Source organism: Sceloporus occidentalis, unplaced genomic scaffold (genome assembly GCF_023333645.1).
Source record: "Sceloporus occidentalis isolate IW3139 unplaced genomic scaffold, rSceOcc1.0.p SCAF_312, whole genome shotgun sequence".
NCBI classification, from domain to species: Eukaryota; Metazoa; Chordata; class Lepidosauria; order Squamata; family Phrynosomatidae; genus Sceloporus; species Sceloporus occidentalis.
In genome coordinates this window covers 479,854-501,730 of record NW_028317292.1, presented here as the reverse complement: position 1 = coordinate 501,730, position 21,877 = coordinate 479,854, and the positions used below count along the sequence as shown (strand labels likewise).

General features: G+C 44.4%; 1 protein-coding gene across 1 annotated transcript in view; it reads right to left on the bottom strand.

Annotated features, from left to right (window-relative positions):
- The window catches only part of LOC149274901 (sodium-dependent neutral amino acid transporter B(0)AT1-like), a 132,834-nt gene that overhangs the window by 87,483 nt on the left and 23,474 nt on the right, over window positions 1-21,877 (bottom strand). The window contains exon 2 of the mRNA XM_089505132.1: window positions 10,102-10,242. Coding sequence (XP_089361258.1) covers window positions 10,102-10,242 — 141 coding nt within the window. The remainder of the gene's footprint in view (window positions 1-10,101; window positions 10,243-21,877) is intronic.

Here is a 21,877-nt window from a genome sequence, read left to right as displayed (position 1 = left end):
TCCCTAGTCTTTTGTTTCTGTTCAACAACCGAGGTGGAAACATTCAAAACGTAGTAAGTTAAGTAGGAAAATGGTCCCAGGCTGCTGTTTTTCCATCTAACCCAGTTATATTGACCTTGCTATTTACTTTTACATATTTTAATGGATCCATATCCAATATTATATCACAAATCATCCCCACACTTCAGGGGCAATCTACTCTTATTGCACTCTTATATAATTGGTATTCCTTCTCCAGCTGAGCACTCTGCTACGTGTTAACCCCTTTTTATCTTCCTAACAACAGGGAGAGATTCTCATCATACTATATTCTCAAACCCTCTACTCTGGGGCACGACGCACGGTACATACTACACCTACGAACACGTACTCCTCATTGTAGGTCCTACCTGGACCCTCTCCTCGGCAACTGCTGTGAGTCCAATCTATGCGGTAGCGCCCTCTCTTTTACGATTGATCAGTCTGATTTCTTGTTTTCTTCCGGCATTGTGTGTTTTGGGGAGCTTATGGTTAATCGGTGTGTGGTTGTACATACTATGCTGCATAACGGCAGAGAAGGTTCTTTTAGTGTTAGGTTGCTTTGCCTACCACATCCTTTGTTTACCTGCCGGTCGCCTTTTCTGGGCTCAGACTTGCGCTTGGGCTTGTTCATATGATCCTTACAGGGTTCTCTTACTCGCTACGTCGCAACTTGTCAGTTTTCACTGTGCTGGTTTCTGTTTTCAGCAGGTTATGTATCTAGAAGGGTTTTCTGGTGGTGTAGGGTTACACTCAAATGTTGGGCGTTAACTGTTCGTTGTCTTGTTTACGTGATTCATTTCGGCCAAGTTCCCCTAGTCACGTGGTTTGTGTATATGTATTTGCCTGCTTTAGGTGCTCAAGTTCTTTCTGCGGTAGGTTCCGTGGCCTAGGCATCCCCCAAGCATTCACTAAGGGGACCGTTTCTTCAAGTACTGGTTTCTTCCCTTGTGTGGCTAGTGGAGGAGGTATGCTGGTTGTTCTTACCTATCTATTTTTACTTTCAATAAATTCAGACTTTACGCTGGTCAGTTTACAGTTGTTGAAGCTCAAACTCCTCTGCTAGATTCATTGGATAAGGTAACTTGGAGAGGGTTGTATCCTGGGGATTAGGTTTAGCAATTTAGGAGGCTTTCGAGATCTTGTTACATCACCGCCTAGGTAGCCTGCCTCGTTTGGAGGTTATGTCCTTAGTAGTTTGTGCCTCACAGGTAGTTAGCTAGGCCTCCCCCCTACATTTTCGTCCCGCTCGATTAGCTAGAAGTTGGTTAAGATAGGTTCTTGGGTGTGTGGGATCTAATGAGGTTCCTTTCCATGTATTCATAGAATGTCACTCCAATCCGATCAAGAGGACAGGTCCTCCATGCCTTGCTCATCTGCGCCAGGGTCAGACGTGGCCGCCTCTCCTTCCCTCCGAGCATGGACAATTCCAAAATTGACGGCCGAATTAACTAGGAGGGGCAATGCATTCTCGACCTCCGCTAGAAAAGCGAAACTTTTCCTCTTACTGTTTTCAACTCCCCAGTCTCCTCCTCCTAGATCTAGCCTGCGACAGATATGCTTACCTCACTGGTGGCATCGGTCTCGTCAATCCATGAGAGGCTAACCAATTTAGAAGCCCAGCAGTCTGCAACTGTCCCGTGCCTCCTTCCCCCCCCTTTCAGGCCCTGCCTAGCTCGGGACCGCCCCCTCCGGGGACCTCAGGGTCAGGTATGTCATCTGGCGTTTCTCCTACGATTTCCCCTTCACATTTTATCCAGGGTAATCTTAGGAAGGATATACTGGAAAGGAAAGACGTTAACTTGGTCTCTCTTCTCATACGTGTCACGTTCTGCCCAGGCTGCGGAGCTGCATATCTGTCTTGTTTCAGTTTCCCTGTTTTGCTTCGATCCATTCCTGGATTTCCTTTTGCTCTGTTCTGATCTTCCATTCCTGGCTTCTGCTTCAGCTCTGTTTCCTTTATAAGGTGTGCCCCACCTGTGTGTTCTGTTTGTCTCAGTCTCCAGTCTAAGGTATGTCTCAGTGCTATGTGTTTTGATTACATGTTTGGTTTGTTTCGTACCACTGTCAGCAGGGATTAGCGTTATGACCCACCGTCATTGGAGTACTTTGGCGTAGTGGTGGGCTAAGCATACTATGGCCATATGATGTGACGGAATCTCCAATTGTTATCATATAGTCTTAGGCTAGTTTCTGTATTCATGTTTGTGTGTCTCTTATGTACCTTTGCCCTTCTCCCTTGTATCATCTGAGGATTCTGGTTCCTCTCTCCTCTCCCTTTGTCCTAGTTCATATGGCCTATCCTTGCTTAAAGGAGAAGCGTCCGAGGATTCCGGCTCCTCACTCCTTCCCCTGTGTTCCTTGCCTTGTTCCCTGTCCTTTGTTATGCCCTGTATCATGTATATCTTGTCTAGTAATGTTTATTCCTTGTCTGTTCACTGTCGTGCCCTGTAACATGTATGTCTTGTCTGGTTATGTTTCGTGCCTGGTCTCCCTCTCCCTTGCTTGTTATGTTTCTGCTATACCCTTTGCTTAGCTTCCATTCTCCCAGCCTGCAGCATCCTGCACGTGATTCTAGTGATATGCTTCATGCCTGCTGCAGGATATCACTTCACTTCATTCTGGACTTCATCCGCTGCCATATCAGGGCGCTGGTGTTTGGCTGCACAACACCTGGGTGAGTGTGGTCGCCCTGCAACCAGGCCCTGTCCATCTCCACTACTGCACTGTGACTCCTGCATACAATCTTCGGGCGCAGTGGGTCCTTTCAGTCATCTGTTTGGACCCAGTCCGTGACAATAAGCTCCCGTAACCTGGCGGAAAATAAAGCCTTTTCCTGTGGCGAAGTTTCAGTAGTGCTTACAGCTAAAGACCCCAGACTGGCCAAAAAGTTGTCTGTCCCGGAATTTGTCCTCGTCTTTAGCATTTATAGGGGTGTCTTGTGTTCAACATTCCCGTCCAGAAGAGAAGAGCTTGATCAATATTTATATAAAGTGGTGGAATTAGGTTATAAATATGGGGGTCATGCTTTTTACGATTATCACAGGTCGTTTTCCGCTAAAGCAACTGCAGCGCTCGCCCAGCTTAACTATGCGACTGACTGGAGTCGAGTAGACACAGAATTGTTTTGCAGGCATTTTGCAGGTCTCAAAACCCCAGTGTGTCATATTTGCCAGTCCACGGCCCACGCAGCTAACTTTTGTCAAGCTACCGAAAGCCCGCTCTCCACCAGCTCGGCCGCTCCGTCTGCCCCCTCTTGTCCGGGGCTAACACTCTCCAAAACCCACAATAAATTGGGTAGACCCATCTCATTTCTAGGCAGGTCCCAGATCTGCAACAATTTCAACTCCACTGGTTGCCATTTCAGTCAGTGTAGGCTTCTCCACATTTGCACAAAATGTTATAGGGCCCACCCCCAGACCATGTGCCCTGGGTCTTTATTCCCTAAACAATAAATATATAAAGTGTCGCGCAAAAAGAAAAAAAACAAAAACAAACCACAATTTAAAGATATAAAATTCACCAAAGTTGTGTTTTATATCTTTGAATTTTATATCTTTAAATTGTGGATTTTTTTTTTTTTTGTATTTTTTTTTTTTTTTCTTTTTGCGCGACACTTTATATATTTATTTATTTTTTGGGTATAGGGGGTATACCTCTAGTGCTCGCAGCATCCACTTATTCTTTTGAGTAGTATTTACATTTTTTTGGAGCTATATATTCTTGTATACTTTAGCGCTTGAAACAATGACTATCCCCTATCAATGCAGAGGGCCTTTTGAGTAAGTTGCATTTCCATCCCTCCCCCGATTTAGCGAATTTTCTGGTTCAGGGCTTGGCGTTTGGTTTCCATACAGGAGTAGTTGTGAGGTGGCAGGGAAGACGCCAGAAATCACAGGTGGAAACCCAGAATGCAGGTAACAGCAGGCGCACACCTCAAATATAGGATGCAACAGGGTAGCCAGGGTCTGGTACACGAGAGAGCACGTCAGGATAGCCAGGGTCTGGTACACGATAAGGGCAGAAAGGAAAACACAAGGAACGGGTACTACGTGGCGCAATAATGGTGGATGGTGATGGTGAAAAGAGGACACAAGACGAGGAGCGTGGACCTCGCAAGCAAACTCCCAGGAGTCTTCCTCAGGGTCATATCCTTTCCATACTTTCCATGGAGATACTGTAAACGTCTCCAATAAAGATGGGAATCCAGAATGTCTTCGACCTCGTACTCTGCGTTGTTGTTGACGAGGATAGGAGGAGGAGGAGTAGGTCAACGACCAGGGAAGGGGTTGGCTGTCCACGGTTTAACCAAGGAGACATGAAATACTGGATGAATGGTAGGTTTTGGTAAGGTTCTTGACATGTTCGGTGACTGATGGGACTGAACTGGGAAGCGGTGATGCAGGCAACATAGATGGGTGAAATCTGTAGGTAGTATAAAAAGGTGACATTTTAATAGAATGGTGAAAATGATTATTATAGGCAATATCTGCCAAAGGTAGGTAATGATTCCAGTCGTCTTGCAGATACGTGGTGTAACGACGAAGATATTGTTCTACTGTTTGATTAGTTCGTTCTGTCTGACCATTACTCTGTGGATGGAAAGCTGTCGACAGAGAGCGTTGGATGTGTAATTGCTCGCAGAAAGCCTTCCAGAAATGTGAAGTGAACTGGGATCCATGGTCAGAAACAATGTCCTCTGGTAACCCATGGAGTCGAAAAACGTCTTTAACAAAGGAACGTGCTGTCTCCATGGCTGAGGGGAGATGATCAAAAGGAAGGAAATGCGCCATCTTAGTAAATTGATCTATTATAACCAATAGGGTGGTAAAACGATTAGATGCATTGCATTTCTTGCAAAGATTGGTTCATCACAGCCATATGTTGAGTCAGAGCCGTGATTTCCTCTAATAAGCCAGCGGGTTCCATTGGGTTCAGTTATTATGTGAGGCGGCAGATACGACGCCAGAAATCAAAGGTGGAAACCCAGAATGCAGGTAACAGCAGGAGCACACCTCAAATATAGGATGCGACAGGGTAGCCAGGGTCTGGTACAAGAGAGAACACATCAGAATAGCCAGGGTCTGGTACACGAGAGATCACGTCAGGATAGCCAGGGTCTGGTACACAAGAGAGCACGTCAGGATAGCCAGGGTCTGGTACACGAGAGCGCACGTCAGGATAGCCAGGGTCTGGTACATGAGAGAGCACGTCAGGATAGCCAGGGTCTGGTACACGATAAGGTCAGCAAGGAAAACACAAGGAACGGGTACTACACGGCACAATAACTGAGCACTGAATGAGTCTCAGTGCTCAGTTTTTAAACTTCCCACTAGTGATCGCCACTCCCATAGACGTGACATCAATCGCACGTTTGTGACGAGGAACACAAAGTTTGGTGAGGGCGCGCACGTGCCTAGAACAGACCTCAGGTCAGCCTTATCGGACCCAGAGGCAGTGAATTTTCTGCTGTCCCAAGAACTGGCTAAAGGGTTTATCATCGGCCCCTTTCATTCCCCTCCCTTTCCGGTTTGGAGGGTTAGCCCGGTGGGTATTGCTGTGAGCAAATTCTCCAATGAAAAGAGACTCATTGTGGATTTTGTCTGCCCCTTATTCCTCGGCGTGTCCTAGCATTAGTTCCCTCATTCCGGCCGAGGAGTTCTGAGGCGCATGGTTATCCAAGCCGGATATAACAGATGCGTTCAAATGACTACCGATTCATCCAGATTTGTGGCATCTTCATGGGATTAAATGGGGTGGGACTTACTACTTCGCAACCCGATTAGTTTTTGGTTCTAGAAGTGGTCCGAAACTTTTCGACACCTTAGCTGAAATGTTGGCTTGGCTCCTGCTGAATTTTTCCCGTTGCCCTGTAGTTATTCATTACTTGGATGATTTCTTAACGGTTGAGGCCCCCAATGTATCCCCTTGCAGTCTACGGAAGTTATTGGAATTATTCGAAGAGCTTCTTATCCTGGTAGCCCAACATAAAACGGCAGGGCCAGTTACCACTTTAGAATTTCTGGGGATAGTGCTGGATTCTAATAGGATGGAGGCCAGCATGCCTAGTGTGAAACTCCAGAGAATTCAGGATATAATCCAGAGTTTCATGAGATTTGATACTTGTTCCAAACTTCAATTGCAATCCCTTTTAGGTCATCTTAATTTTGCAATGCAGATAATTCCTCAAGGCAGGCTCATCTCCTGTCTCTGCTGTCGGCGTCCCAAAGTTCTGAGGAGGCAGTGGTCATAGATCAGTCAGCTAGGTCCGACCTGCGTATGTGGGCCAGGTTCCTTAAGTATGTTTATTTCCCAACCCAGTCTTTCTTCCCCGATGGTTTTTACCGATGCCGTCCCTAGGGTTTTGAGCTATTTGCCAGGTTCAGTGGTTAGCCGAGAAGTGGCCTTCTCAGATGCTTGAGATTCCCCGCTTTCACAACACCTCGGCCCGGTTCGAAATCTATCCCATTGTGGTTGCAGCGACTGTCTGGGGCAGCAAGTGGACAGGTGATACAGTCACCTTTTTCACGGATAACATGGCCACAGCAGAGATTGTCAATAGAGGAAGGTCATCCTCAGTTCACATTATGGGGTTTATGCGTAAACTTACTTGGTTATCGTTATATCATAAATTCTTTATTAGATGTTCGCATGTGCCGTTGTAACGTCCACCCTTTGCAGTCTGGAATTGTTTAATCTCTGTGCTGCTCATTTTCCATTTTCAGTTTTGGTTCCTGTATTGTTCCTGAGTTGCAGCCAGCGCCCTACTAGTGGACTCCAAGACGAGTGCCCTGCATCCGGACTCCCAAGTCGAGTGCCTTGCAAGTGGGCAACCTGCTGTGTGACCCCCATCCAGAGGGCTTCCTGTCGTGTGTGTGCCCCATCCAGAGGGCTTCCTGTCGTGTGTGTGTGTGTGTGCCCCATCCAGGGGGCTTCCTGTCGTGTGTGTGTGTGTGTGTGTGCCCCATCCAGGGGGCTTCCTGTCGTGTGTGTGTGTGCCCCCCATCCAGGGGGCCTCCTGCTGTGTGTGTTCCCCATCCAGAGGGCCTCCTGCCGTGTGTGTTCCCCATCCAGAGGGCCTCCTGCCGTGTGTGTTCCCCATCCAGAGGGCCTCCTGCCGTGTGTGTACCCCATCCAGAGGGCCTCCTGCCGTGTGCCCCATTCAGAGGGCCTCCTGCCGTGTGTGTGCCCCATCCAGAGGGCTTCCTGCCGTGTGTGTGCCCCATCCAGAGGGCTTCCTGCCGTGTGTGTGCCCCATCCAGAGGGCTTCCTGCCGTGTGTGTGCCCCATCCAGAGGGCTTCCTGCCGTGTGTGTGCCCCATCCAGAGGGCTTCCTGCCGTGTGTGTGCCCCATCCAGAGAGCTTCCAGCCAAGAGACTTTTTCTATCAGTATATGTTGTAGTACCATCATCTGCAATACAGCTCTTATCAGCATATTTTGTCTGTGATTTATTTCCTGCGCCTGTCTGTAACAACCCCAAGCCATCATGTATCGTGGGGTACAGACGGAGCCCCTTGTATCCCCTGCACCTGGGCTCCTATCAGACTTGTTCACCCAGTTTGTGACAGCCGGGTACGCAGAATATAGCGGCTGATGCGTTATCTCGTATAGTGTAAAAATGGCACCACATACCGACATGAAAACATCATCCCAATCATGATTTGAGGCTGCTTTGCTGCTTCTGTGCCTGGACAGCTTGCCATTATTGAGGGGATAATAATTTTCCCAATTTTATCAAGGTATCATACAGGATAATATCAAGATGGCTTTCCGCCAGCTGAAGGGCAGTAGAAGTTGCGTGATCCAGCAGGACAATGAGCCTGAACATCAAAGTAAATCTAGTAGAGAATGGCTTAAAAAATCTTTCTTTTGGAGTGGCCCTGTCAGAGGCAATAAATCCCTTTTAAGAGGTCAAATTGGGGTCAAATTATTCTAAATTGTGAAAGCAGTACAGGATACACACTGAATCTATGAAGGGAAAAACAGTGAGCTAAATCTACATGGGACATAATGTTGCCCTTTCTAAATAAGGACCACCACCTCTGGGTAGACAACTACTACAGTAGCCGAGGACCATTTAGGGATTTGTAGATGTTTGACACTGTAGCCTCTGGCGCCATACACTCAAAAATGACTCTGCATTGACAATTGTTTTATGAATTGCCATATAAGAGTTTACTATGAAATCTTTTTTACATTTTCTGCTTTGTTCTCTTGTTATCTTGTGGGGTCCTGCAACCAAGTCATAGGCCAAGTAAAACAAGGGGAAAATTGAGGGTATTTGGAATTAGCATATTACCTACAAAAATATTCCAAGCTCTCAACAATTTACTGCCCTGTAACTTCCACAAAACCAATTTTCTTAATCTCGAGATGCAGCTGAACAAGTTTGCTGATTTTTTCTGCCACAGCAAATAACCCATGCAAAAATTCATAAGCAACACAGAAATGTTGGTGGAAAATCATAGGAAATTACTAGACTTGTGCATTTGTATTCGGCGAACATGAAAACGAACTCAAAGAAACGAACATGGCGGCAGCAAAAAAAGAGGAAGACGCACAACACGAAGAATCATCTTCGTTAATATCCCTTAACTAATCTCCCTGGTCCCTTCCACTTCTAGCCTACCTTGTCTACACAGCATCGCAGGGGTTAACAGGAGCGGGAATTGGTCCACTCGTACAGACCTTTACCTCCTGACACCAAGGAGTTTTTCTTTGGCAGTGATTGTAGGACAAATGGCTATATGACAAGTGTTCAAATGCTCCTAGAAACATAGACTAAGTGGTCTGCTTCCAAGAAATATATACTTTTATTGGTGGTTTATGGGGTGTTTGTTCAATATTCCAACTACAAACCCTTTTGATATTTGCTCCAAAATTATCAGAAATAGGGTGTTGTCAGACAGTTGTTGAGTAACTGATGTGGCTGCTGTAGATGCTTTTGATTGTCTTCTTTAATACTATTTTGGATTTTCTTTTATATGCCTATAAAGCCCAATAAAATATGATGACAGTGGCTTTGGAGTTGAGGGGAATGCTGATAAATACACATTAAATATATGATTACACCTAGTGGTCTCCTACTTCTCCTACTTAGTTATGCATAGAGCAGAGTTAGCCCCAGACAGCCCAGACAATGAAGAAGCTGACCTAGAAAACTGATGATACAGGGCTTCTCAGAGACTCCTGGTCAAACCCGGAGCATTCACACATAAGCTAATAAGTATTAGCCTGGTTACATAGACTATACAGACACACACTAGCAGTAGCAGAAATAATCTTAACTTCTTGTTACATAATTATTCCTCACTGGTTTGTGAAGATCACTGGTAACCCTGGAGTTTGCAGAGGAAATACAAACTTCATAGCTATGTGTAAAAAAGGTCAATTGCATTGTGCTTATCCTGAAAGAAAGTCATTAAGGAAATTTTTTGAAAGGGGACTCTACATCTTTTTTTTTTTTCAAGACCTCACGATCCCTGCATGGTAGCTGGGATCAAGTTTTTCTTCAAGCATGCCAGCCAAAATAAATCTTATCTTAAAAATTAGCAGCATTCTGCTAGTTTAATCTCCTTATACCACAGCATCTGTTGCCATGGTAGCAAGCAGCTATTTTAGTCTGCATGCTTCAAGGACCAGTTATAGCCTTTTTCATTAGCAGAGAAATTACTGTATCTCCTGTGTGTTGGCTGGTTAAACAAATGCATAGAATAATATCTCTTGATTAAAGCCCCTTGTCTAAAAAAAACCTTGGTGTGCTCTCTTTACTCTGATATTTTAATGGCTGAAGCATCAAGTTTTTGTTTTGATGTCCACTAAAACTGAATAAACACTCATAAAAAAAATCTGTTCTTTTTATATGGGCCTTGGCTTGCACCCAGGTATAAATCTAGACTCCTAGAACTGTACAGTTACTTTGGACAATGTATGTAAATATATATAATTACACACACACCAAGGGAAAAAAGGAATGGTTTCACCATATGTAGCTTGAATAAATGGTCCCACTTATATAATGGTTGCACTTATATTTTACATCAGGTGAATAACAATTAGTATTAATATTGAAAAAGCCTTACCAATTCCCTTTAAGGCAGGATGGATTGCACTCCACACCCCCACACTGCCTTTTCTTAGGCGTTGTCCGATGGCAAATTCGAGGTGTAGCAACGGGATGCCTTCCAAAACCAATAGAATAAGAAAGGGAATCATAAACGCTCCTAGAAAAAATATGTTACCATTAATTATATTTTTTTATGTTGCATATTGTTTCTCAACTCTTAAATACCAAAATATACTTTATACATTTTAAAAAGGAAACGTCAGTTAAAAAATTGAATCTAGGTATATATACCTAGATTCAATTTTTTAACTAACGTTTCCATAGTCTCCTGAGACTTGCATTTGAGCAGCAAGCTCCCAGACTTGATTCACAGGTGGTTCCTTGGAAACTAGCACATCTGCTACTAATTATTTACATAATTAATTACTAGTATACATGCCTAACGTGTATTACTTATTTGTTTATTTATGCAGGTAAGCAGAAATGTGTTCATTTGCTCCATAATATAATCACAGGCTAACATTGTTCCAATGCACAGCTATTAAGATGTAAAAAAAAAAGATATATAAATGCCCAAGGGGTACCTCAACATAAATTTCTAGTGGCCAAGCATTTTGAATTACTCTACCTGGGCTATAGAAATAGTACATACAGGTATCAGACCTAGAGTAAAACACTTTTAGCTTTTTAAGCGTAATAAGTAGACTTGTGCACAGTGAGCAATAACGCTTCGACGCTTTTGGCACATTTGTTTTCGGGGAAAAAAATTAGTTCCTGGCTAATCGGCTCTGACAAAATTCCTGTGGGTCCTTGACACCTTCTGGACTTGATTTAAAAAAAGGTCCCGCAGAGTATGAACTGCTAATAAGGGGTGCAGCAGCAACAGTGGTAGTAGTAGTAGGCCACTGGGCCTGGGCAGACAGGCAGCAGCAGATGCAGCCCCGTGGAGCAGGACTGAATCCCCACCACAATATTATAGAAATTTATAAAATAGGTTCCCCCAGAGTAAGGATGGTTTAAAGAGGTGCAGCAGCAGTAGTAGTTGGGCACTGTGCCTTGGCAGGCAGACACTGGAAGATGATAGGCACATGCACCCCATGGAGCATTACTGAAGTTCCACAGTATTATAGAAATTTAAAAAGAAAGGTTCCTCTAGACTAAGGACTAGGGCTGCTAATCAATAAAATCTATATTAATCAATAAAGAAAATTATTGTCAACAATTTTCATTATCGATTAGTTGAATCGATTTGATCGAATATAAGATGATTTTTTTCAGAGCCATTGTGATAGACAGTATTGTGTGCACAGAGTACAATGACACATGTTAATGTATAATATTTTAAGTTTTTTATTCTGCTGTTTGTTTCTAACACCCAGTTTGTTCATTAAATTATTTAAAATAAATTAAAACTTTGCATATTGTCTTTTTATCCGATTAATTAATAATAAAAAAAATAATTGGCCAACTAATCTATTATGAAAATAACCATTAGTTGCAGCCCTAGTAAGGACCATCAAAGAGGTGCAGCAGCAGTAGTATGGCACAGATACTGGGCCTGGCCAGGCAGTCACTGGCAAAAGGCACATGCACAATGCAAACACACACAGTCCCTAATGTTTCCTAAGAGCTGCCAAAATATGAGCTGAGGTGTGCTGCTCACATATAACCATAACCACAGCAGGGAGTAGGAGGGATCTATATCCCTGCTCTTCTGCTGCAGTGCCACTCCTCCTTTCACCCGATGTGCCTCTGTCTTCATCGGCTACAGTGGTCCTGTCTTGTCTTCCAAATAGGACCACAGGTGCAACAGGGGAGGCAGTAGTGGGGAGAGCCTATAGCAGCTGCATGAAGGGCTCCCCCTCAATTATGGTAAAGGAAGCACCTACAACAGAGATAACCTGACCAAGCAATTGTTTCATCTTATTTGAATGTTGCTTTGGCATGCCTCTTGAATGGAAAGCCCCAAAGTGTTCTAGGGTAGGATGGTGCAGTGGATGTCTGTGCCCTACCAGTCTCTGGGAATCAGTCACATTCTCCTCAAGAAGGCTGAGGTCTCACCACACCCTCTTCTTGCAGCTGCTTCTCATGGCGCATATTGTGGGTTTGCTGATGTCACCAATGCCTTCAGTTTTCATCACAAGCAAAGCTGGTGTTTACATAGGCGTTGATCAATTCCAGAATTGGTGAAATGTGCTTTCACCTTTGAGCCTTGTTGTGGCTTAGCCCATCTTGACGTGGGTGTTGGTATGGCAGAGCCTGCCCTGGTGTGTGTGTTTGGGTTTTGGTGTGGCAGATCCTGTCCTGGTGTGTGTGTGTTTGGGTGTCGGTGTGGTAGATCCTGTCCTGGTGTGTGTGTGTTTGGGTGTCGGTGTGTGTTTGGTCATCCATTTCATTGCACTTTACTTACTGTAAGAATACATTGAACTATTTAATTTTTACTTCTCCAGAGATAAAACATCCTCCTGAATGTGTAGATCCCTTCAAAGGAACAAAACTTTCTAGGCCCAGAAATCAGTGAGAAGAAATGTAAAGGTATTGGGTTATTTACTCTATTTCAATCTGCATATTATATTACAAAGGTATAGTTGCAGAAACCTTGAAGGTGTTTGGGATCTTCAGAGTCTGTGAAACCCAATTTAATGGTAATTCATTATGATCTTCAGGGGACCATTCCCTTTGGTTTCACTGTCAAGGACCTTTTAGATACACAGTGGCTCTTAACTACTCAGGAACAGGTTTTAAACTAAAATACAGCCACATTGAATGCAAACCCAATAGAATGCCTTGTTTTGTCACCATGTATTAATCAATGAAGAATAATAGATGATATGATATGATAGAAAGAAAATAAAACATTAACTTGTCCACAAATTACAAGTTTGGATGGCACTAGCATAAATGGGCAACTGTCTTAAACTACTCAGGAACAGGTTTAAAATTTTATTCAAATAAAGACAGTCACATGGTATGCAAACCCAGTAGAATGTCTGGTTTTATAACCATGATTTATTTATCAACGAAGAATAATAGGTGGTATGATAGAAAGATAATAAAGCAAATGAACATATTCATAAATTACAAGTTTGGCTGGTACTAGCGCAAATGGGCAACTGTCTTAAACTACTCAGGAACAGGTTTTACATTTTAAAGAACTGAAAGACATCCAGACTGTACGCAAGCCCAGTAGAATATATGTTTGTGTCAATGAAGAATAATAGATGAGAAGATAGAAGGATAAAAAAATAACAACATGTCCACAAAATACAGGTTTGGCAATGGGCTCTGGTTCAGGTTTTACATTTTAAACAACTGAAAGACAGCCATGCTGTGCGCAAGCCCAGTAGAATGCCGGGTGTGACGGACTCGTCCCCTCGGGTACACAACTGTGGATATTATGCTGGCTCAACCACCCGTTCGCTAATACCGGGAAGGAAAAATATTGCTAAACATTCCTTATATGCATTCGGTGTAGTTTCCCCAAGTGTTGGAACCATTTGTTGTCCGTGGACCCCCTATGTACCCAGTTTTTATGTAATACCCCTTTTTCGTTTTGCTCCGACCCAGAAGCTGCCCCCCTGCTGCCTACACCTCCAGGTCCAGTACCGGGACATACAGGTTTTCCCTCTGGAACTATTGAGCAGGCCAGAATAGCCTCCTGCCCCACTATGCCCTCTGTGAACCAGACAGGATTATCTCCACAGGGTGCCCAGCCAAGGCATATTATGGGGCAGAGTGGCATATAGGGAGGTATAAGGCATTTCAGGAGACAGAGTGGCGTATAGAGGGTTAAAAGGCATTTCTGGAGGCAGAGGGGCATTAAGGGGGTTAAAAGGCATTTCATAGAGCACTCTGCCTACAGAAATGCCTTATGCCCCCCATTTAACCCACCCCGAAAAAAATAAATGTACCGGTGCGTCTGACTCCTGGTGTGTTGTCCGGGCAGTGTGTAGACGTCTACGCGATTCGCAGCCGGAAGGAGGTGCGGTTAGCAGCGGGGGTTGTCTGCGTCCTTCGCGCAGACCTTCCCGGCTGTCAGAGAGAATTCCCAGGTGAGGGGAACTTAATAAATCAGTTCATTAGTACTGCTTACACCAGTCTCTTTCAGTTTAAAAAGCGTTGGTAAGCACACTTTAAGATCTTTAAAACTATTTTTTTTTCTTTTATCTTCCTCCTTCCAGTCCAAAAAGTTCTGACTTGTGCCTTTCTGGATTCACGATCGCCCATTTGAGACCTTAAAATTATTGGTGACTTGTTCGCCCTCTAGCAACAATAAATTAAGTTTCAACAGACCAATCTTAGTTTTGGATTCACTAATAGTGGATTCACTATAGGTAGTTTTTAAAGGCCTATGGTCTGAGAATATATTATCTTCTGGAAAAAAACATCCTGAAGACAAAACCAGTAGAGGAGGACATAAAATTGACGTGGGAGCTGACCTGGCCATTAGACCAGGATCAGTAGATTTTAGTTATACAAAACCTTTAATTCAAAATCAATAATAACAGTTTTAAGCTGATGGGAAGACCTATCTACTTTCTGGCTCTCATCCTCTCCACTTCAATTATGGCCAAGTAATACATAACTGAAACCGCCTCCCATTATTAGAAGGAAAGAATCTGTGGCAAAGAAAGAAATATGTTTCCACTATCTGGTGAAACATATACATTCATCAGATGAACATTAAACCTTTTAAAACATCAATTAAAATTGGTCTCCCTGGATTTTTTACCCGAGCTGGGGGTACAGGGGAATAAAAAACCAATGGAAAATAAAAACGAAAAATATAAAAATGTTGCAGCAGACTCAAATGAAAAAATAATATCACAATTAGGTATGAAAAACGCAACATTCGATCATCATAACAATGAACTATAAATAAGTTGAAAAGTAAACCATCAGGGTAAAATTGAAAGATCCTATAGGGAGGGGGGACTAAGAGGTAAAGGAAGGGCAGGGATAGATTGGGATGGTGTTGGGGGAAGGTAGGGGGAGTGAGCAGTCTGTACGACACCGAGGCTGTGATTAGTCGCCAAGACACCAAAGTTGCCATGCCCACAGAAACAGAATCAGCTAATTATGTTTGGGTCTGGGCTCCTCGACAAACTGCATCCAATAGAACCATTTGTGGTTGTATTTGACGGTTTGGTCCTCAGCCTTAAGAATCATTTCCTCCATGATTCTTGTCCTCTCCACACGCATCACCCACTCCCAGAACTAGGGAAGTGTAGTGGTTCCCCAATGTAGTGAGATCAGAGCTTTGGCATCATTAAGCAGATTTTTAATCAGCGATTTTTTTTTTATATGCTCCAGTCAGGAGGGGTGTGTGGTAGACTAGGCACAGGCCAGAAGAAACAGCGGCGGGCGATCCGTAAAATTAAAGACATCTTATTGTTAACGGAGCCTTTATAAGTTAATTTAAAGATTTTTTCCCACTGTGGAGCTGAGGGAGACAGCTTTAACGCAGTTTCCTATTTGCCCACAAAGGGGGGGGTTATGGGGCATTAGTTTCAGTAGTAAGGAGCCTATAGAGCCACGAGATCCCGTGAGGTGGGATGCCCTCCCCCATACAAAGATTTTAAAATAGAGTTGTCTTGTGAGATTATGTTTTTGTGGGAGTTTCCCCCCCAAAAAAGTTGGTGGTATTGGAAGTTGTTGAGTGTATGGGGGGCAACTGTAGAGGTGCCGAGAAAGTCTTCTTTATTTTGCCATGGGGGGAAGTCTGGATTGGCTCAACGGTGTGAGTGGAGACGGGTATAGTGACACACCCAACTTTCTGTATGTTGCATGAACCACCGCTGTAGTTGCCGACACCAGTGGATGTTCTTTCGCCCTGGCTCTGGCGTGATGTGGTCATAGCCAGGATAGGCTACTTAGTAGTGTAGTAATTGAATGCGTCTCAAGCCCTATCCATAATTTGTGTGTTTTTATGGGTCCACTCCAGCACTCTCAGGAGATGGCAAGCCCAGTAATATGTGTAGATGCAAGTAAGTCCCAAGCCGCCCTGTGATTTGTGTTTATCCAGCAAAGCCATTGCCAATCTGGGTTGTTTCTGGGCCCATGTAAATTTAATGAACATGGAGCAAAGTGATTTAAAGAAAGCAGCAAGGATTTTTATCGGGATCGTCTGTAAGAGTGTCACATCCCATCCAGGCCGCGGACCTGCATATCTCTGGTTTCCCCTGTTTCTCTACAGTTCCCCTGTCTCGCTACAATCCATTACTGGACTTCCTTATGCTCTGTCCTGAACTTCTCATTCTCAGATTCCAGTCCTGCCCTTAGCTTCAGCTTCTGTTCCCTTTATAAGGTGTGCCCATACCTGCAGACTGAGACTTTGTCCCACCGGTAAATTTCCCAGTATCCCGGTGGGTCAGTCCGGCCCTGCATAACGGCCATACGTATGAATTTGTGTCCTACAGGCAGTAAATATCATTAAGATTCAGGCCACGTATCTCCATTAGCACCTCCTCTACCACATATTTCATTCCTTTTTCTTCCTTCTCTCTTTCGGAACTTCAACCTTTATCAAATTGCACTCAGATCCTTAACAAATGCAAAACTCACAGCTGCAGGCATTTTTCCTCTGTACCAGAGCAAACAAATTACTCAGGCTAAAGGAAGCCTGCTAAATTAAATTATTATTTTACCTGCAGCAGTATGTAACATAATGCTCTAGCAAGGAGCTAGGAGTATATCCAGGTATTTATAGGCCCTTGATTGCTATAGCGACCCAGAGGTGATGTAGAAGCAGGCAGGTAGGTATCTTATATTGCACCCTAAGCCACCTAATGGTTAGGTATACTAACTACCAGAGACAGGGTAGCTGGTTAAAACCCCATAGTTCCTGACAACATGATGGAGCGATCTAAAGAAATTCTAGTCCCTTACAAAAAAATTACTGCAGTTTTTCTGACTAATACTGCATTTTTTTGGACATGAAAAAACTGCAATACTGCACTTTTACTGCAGTATTACTGCACATTTACTGCAGTTTGACTGCATTTGTACTTCACTGTACTGCAGTTTTACAGCAGTTATTTTTGTATGGAAGTACAAATGCAATAAAGCTGCAGTACATTGAAGTACAACTGTAGGTTTGCAGTATAAAAAAAAAAAGTGCAGTAAATGTGCAGTAAAACTGCAGTACCACTGTAATACTGCACTTACTGCACTTTTACTGCAGTAAAAACTGCAGTAAATGTGCAGTAATACTGCAGTAAAAGTGCAGTAAGTGCAGTATTACAGTGGTTGTACAGGTTTTGATTAAGTATTTACCTTTAATAAATGAAATTATCATTTCAAAGTTGCATTTTGTGTTTACTCATGTTGTCTTTGTTCTATATTAAAATTAGTTGGATGATGAAGAAATTGGGATGGAGTCATTTTCAGGACTTGTGCTATGTTTTTGTTCAATCATAATAACTAATTGTAACAAAACTCTTTCAGCTGAGGGTCATAAATATAACTTTTCTGGATCTTACGTACAGCCCTCTAGGACAATAATGCCCAGGAACACTGAGCCACAGAACAAAATGGCTATACTTTGCTGGCCACAGGCTGACCAGCCTCAACACCTACTAACTATACCTCCCTGCGAGACCCAGTTATAGACAGGTTATGGAATACCTCCTGCAGACAAAACACACAGGTCCGCACATTGCTCACGGATTGTCTTTTCAGGGCCTCTCCTTGCCCTGAGAGTACATGAGAGCATCCTCTCCCCTTGATAGTAAATCTATCCCTTCAGAGATTTTAAAAGTCCATCACCTGTGCCTAATGCAGGATTCATACAAATCCCAAACTGATGATATCCAGTCTCTTACAAAAACTAGAAAAAAAACTAGAATTGGAGCATTGGCCCATCTTACTCTCCATTGGCTCATCCTACTCTCCACCCAGGGACCCATATATATATTATTTTCATGTGATCGGTGCATAAAAAACACAACAAAATATCTCTCTGGGGCTTTAATCCCACCAACAAAGCTCGTACATGTACAGGCTCATCATGCAATAAATTCATGACAATGGTCGTACATGTTTAGGCTGCTTTAAAATTACTGCAATTGTGGCGTGTTTGCCCTGACCAGGGGGTTTGCAGCACCCATGGAAGCCTCACAAGTGAGTCTAGCCAAAGATATTGAGAGGAAAGCCTCCCAAAGTCGTGGCTTAGAAAGGGATCAACAATATATTGAGGCATCGAGTAACACAAAAAATGAGATATATACCAGCAACACCAATATCTATGTGCTTTCCTCAATCATATACACATTAGAACATTTCAACGAACAAATACTCAGGTCAGCAGGTGGTGGAAAAACAAATCTGCCTTGTGTGGTTGGTGTAGACTAGTGTTTAATAATGCACCTGCTACCTACTTAATTTTGAGTGAAGGGTTTTTCCATCACCTTTACCCCACCATAACTTTTATGTGTGCTTCACAATATATATATAGTCACTGACCTCTTTATTCGATACACCTGTTCAATTGTTTGTTAGTGCAAATAGCTAATCAGCCAATCACATGGCAGCAAATAGGCATGTAGACGTGGTAAAGACAACTTGCTGGAAGTCAAACCGAGCATCCGAATGGGAAAGAAAGGGGCTTTAAGTGACTTTGAATGTGTCATGGTTGTTGGTGCCAGATAGGCTAGTCTAAGTATTTCAGAAACTGCTGATCTACTGAAATTTTCACGCACAGCCATCTCTGGGGTTTACAGAGAATGGTCCGAAAACAAGAAAATATCCAGTGAGCGGCAGTTGTGTGGACGAAAATGCTTTGTTGATAAGTTATATCGGCAGACTGGTTTGAGATGACAGAAAGGCAGCAGTAATTTAAATAACCACTCGTTACAACCAAGGTATGCAGAATACATCTCTGAACGCATAACATGTCAAACCTTGAAGCAGATGGGCTACAGCAGCAGAAGACCACACGGGGTGGTACTCCTCTCACCTAAGAACAGGAAACAGGCTGCAATTTGCACAGGCTCACCAAAATTGGACAATAGAAGACTGGAAGAACTTTGCCTGGTTGGATGAGTCTCAACTTCAGCTGCGACATTCAGATTGCAGGGTCAGACTTTGGTGTAAACAACATAAAAGCATGGATCCATCCTGCCTTGTATCAACAGTTCAGGCTGGTGGTGGTGTTATGGTGTGGGGGACATTGTCTTGGTACACTTTGGGTCCCTTAGTACCAATTGAGCATTGTTTAAACACAACAGCCTACCTGAGTATTCTTGCTGACCATGTCCATCCCTTTATGACCACAGTGTACCCATCTTCTGATTGCTACTTCCAGCAGGTTAATGCACCATGTCACAAAGCTCACATCACCTCAAAATGGTTTCTTGAACATGACAATGAGTTCATTATACTCCAATGGCCTCCACAGTCACCTGATCTCAATCCAATAGAGCATTTTACAGACATGCTGAAAATCTCCATGATTTGTTGGTCAACATTTATCTTTTTTGAGATAACTAACATGGTTAAAACCAATTGTAGAGGGGGGCGTGGCCGGACTCCAACCAGCATGGACGTGTGAGTGTTGAGCTCCTGAGCACCCTGCCCGAAATAAGCTTCGGTACTGCTGCAAACCGCCGACATGGGCAAACACAATAAGGTTCCTGCTACCCCTAAAGCTGCGGGTTCGAAAGAAAAGACCCTTACCTCGGTCCGAGCATTTTTTCAGCCATCTTCGGACCAGGACTCCCGCGACTCCTTTCCCAGGCCTGCCTCTGCTCCGGCCAGCCCGGGTAGTGATGTGACGGGAGAACTCCCTTTGGTCTCGACTGATTCTGACCCGGTGCCTTCGAGTCGCGTGTGGCAGTCGAAATTGGAGTCCTTACCTACAAAGGAAGACATCTCTGCCATTATCGAGCGTGCTACACACGGCATTCGTGCGACTCTCTCGGCTATTCAGGTGGACATCCGCCATATTGGCGACCGCGTGGCTGCCCTGGAGGACGAGCACCCGAAAATTTGCCAATCTGTGGATGCTCTCACGGCTCAAGTGCGTGACCACTCGACTGTTATCACCCATCTCTCACGAAAACTGGAAGATCTCGATAATAGGGGCAGACGAAACAACTTACGGATCCGAGGCCTTCCAGAGTCCGTTTCCCATGCGGATCTTGTGCCGGTTCTGCGAGAGATTTTTAACAAACTCCTACAGCGGCCGGTGGACTCTGCTGTCGAATTTGACAGGGCCCATAGGGCCTTACGTCAGAAGCCGTCGGGTACTGCTCCGCCACGGGATGTTGTGTGCTGTCTGAGGAGCTACCCCTTGAAGGAGGAGATCATCAGGCGAGCCAGGGATGCTTCGACGCTCCGTTGGGATACCCATACCCTCGCTATCTACCAGGATCTCTCCCCTGCGACCTTGCGGGCTCGGCGCTTTTTACGACCGGTCACACAGGCACTCCGAGACGCCAACATCCCATATCAATGGGGCTTTCCGTTCGCGCTCATAGTGCGGCGGGGCCCGGACTCTTTTGTGATTCGGCACCCCGGAGATGTGCGGCCCTTTGTTGATGCCTTGGGCCTCCCGTCCTGCGAGGTGGATGATTGGGAACCATCTTTCCTGGTGCCACCTTCGGTGGCGGAATCCTCGGAAGACTGGTCGTCGAAGACGGGACGGAGGAAGAGACATCGTCCGGTGGATGACACTCGCGCTTGAACTTGCCCGGTCCTCGGGAACAGTCCGTCAGCCTTATGATTTCGACGCGTTCGTTTTTGTTTTGCACCCGTGCGTATCCTTGTCTGCGACGTTTTGATTTACTTTTGTTCGTTTCCGTCCGGCGATTTTATTTTTGTTGTCAGACTTTTCACCATGGCTGGACAGTTCGAGCTGCTTTCATCGGAGGCGCATCACGATGGGGCTGGGGCGGGTGGATGGTTTTTGCCATTTCGCTGAGTATCTGCCATCGGTCATTTCTATCCCGCGCCTGGAATTATTTTTACATGTGGTCCATGTATCGTCCACTTACCTGCTGCTTCTTGGTCCTATGACCGCTTACCGTTTAGATGGCGCAGCTCTCTGTATGTTCTGTTTTTTATTTTTTTTTTTGCTCACTGCTAGCCGTATGGGGTCTGTGTTGTGCGGTGTGGGGCGCTGTCCCTGCTTTATTGTGCCTGGGTAGGGTGCGGAGACCTTCCTCGCTCGCTCTCCAGGTTGATGGTCTGCTATATATACATTCCTGCATAGCATGTTTGGATTGTTGTTCCCCCCAGGGCCTTTCTGCTCCGCTCCTGATGGAGTGCTGCAGCAGTTTTCGACCTCTCCTGAGGTCTTTGGCCAAATATTTGATGCCATGGCATCCAGAGTCTTTACTTTTGTTTTGTTGCTATGTTTAAGACTCTATTCATGGTTCTTTGGTTTTGTTACTTTGTTTTATATTCTGACGCTCCGAGACTGTCCATTCAGCTGTGGGTTTCCCCAGATGTCCACTAAATGGTGCCTGACCTGATCCGTGTCACTTCCCTGAATGTCAGGGGTTTAAACAAGCCTCAACAACGGTCCAAAGTATTACACGTACTGAAGTCTTCTAAAACACATATAGCATTTTTACAAGAAACACATTTTAAGTTGTCCAAAGAATTCAAACTCACAGACAAGCACTTCACGCTTGCGTACCTTTCTAGTTCTGCGGTTTCTAAGACCAAGGGAGTCGCCATTCTCCTTCATAAATCCTTACCTTTTCGGCCTCTGGACATCTGGAGGGACTCAGAGGGCAGAGCAATTTTTTTAAAGGGTTGGATAGGCAACCATAAGGTCACCCTTGGTA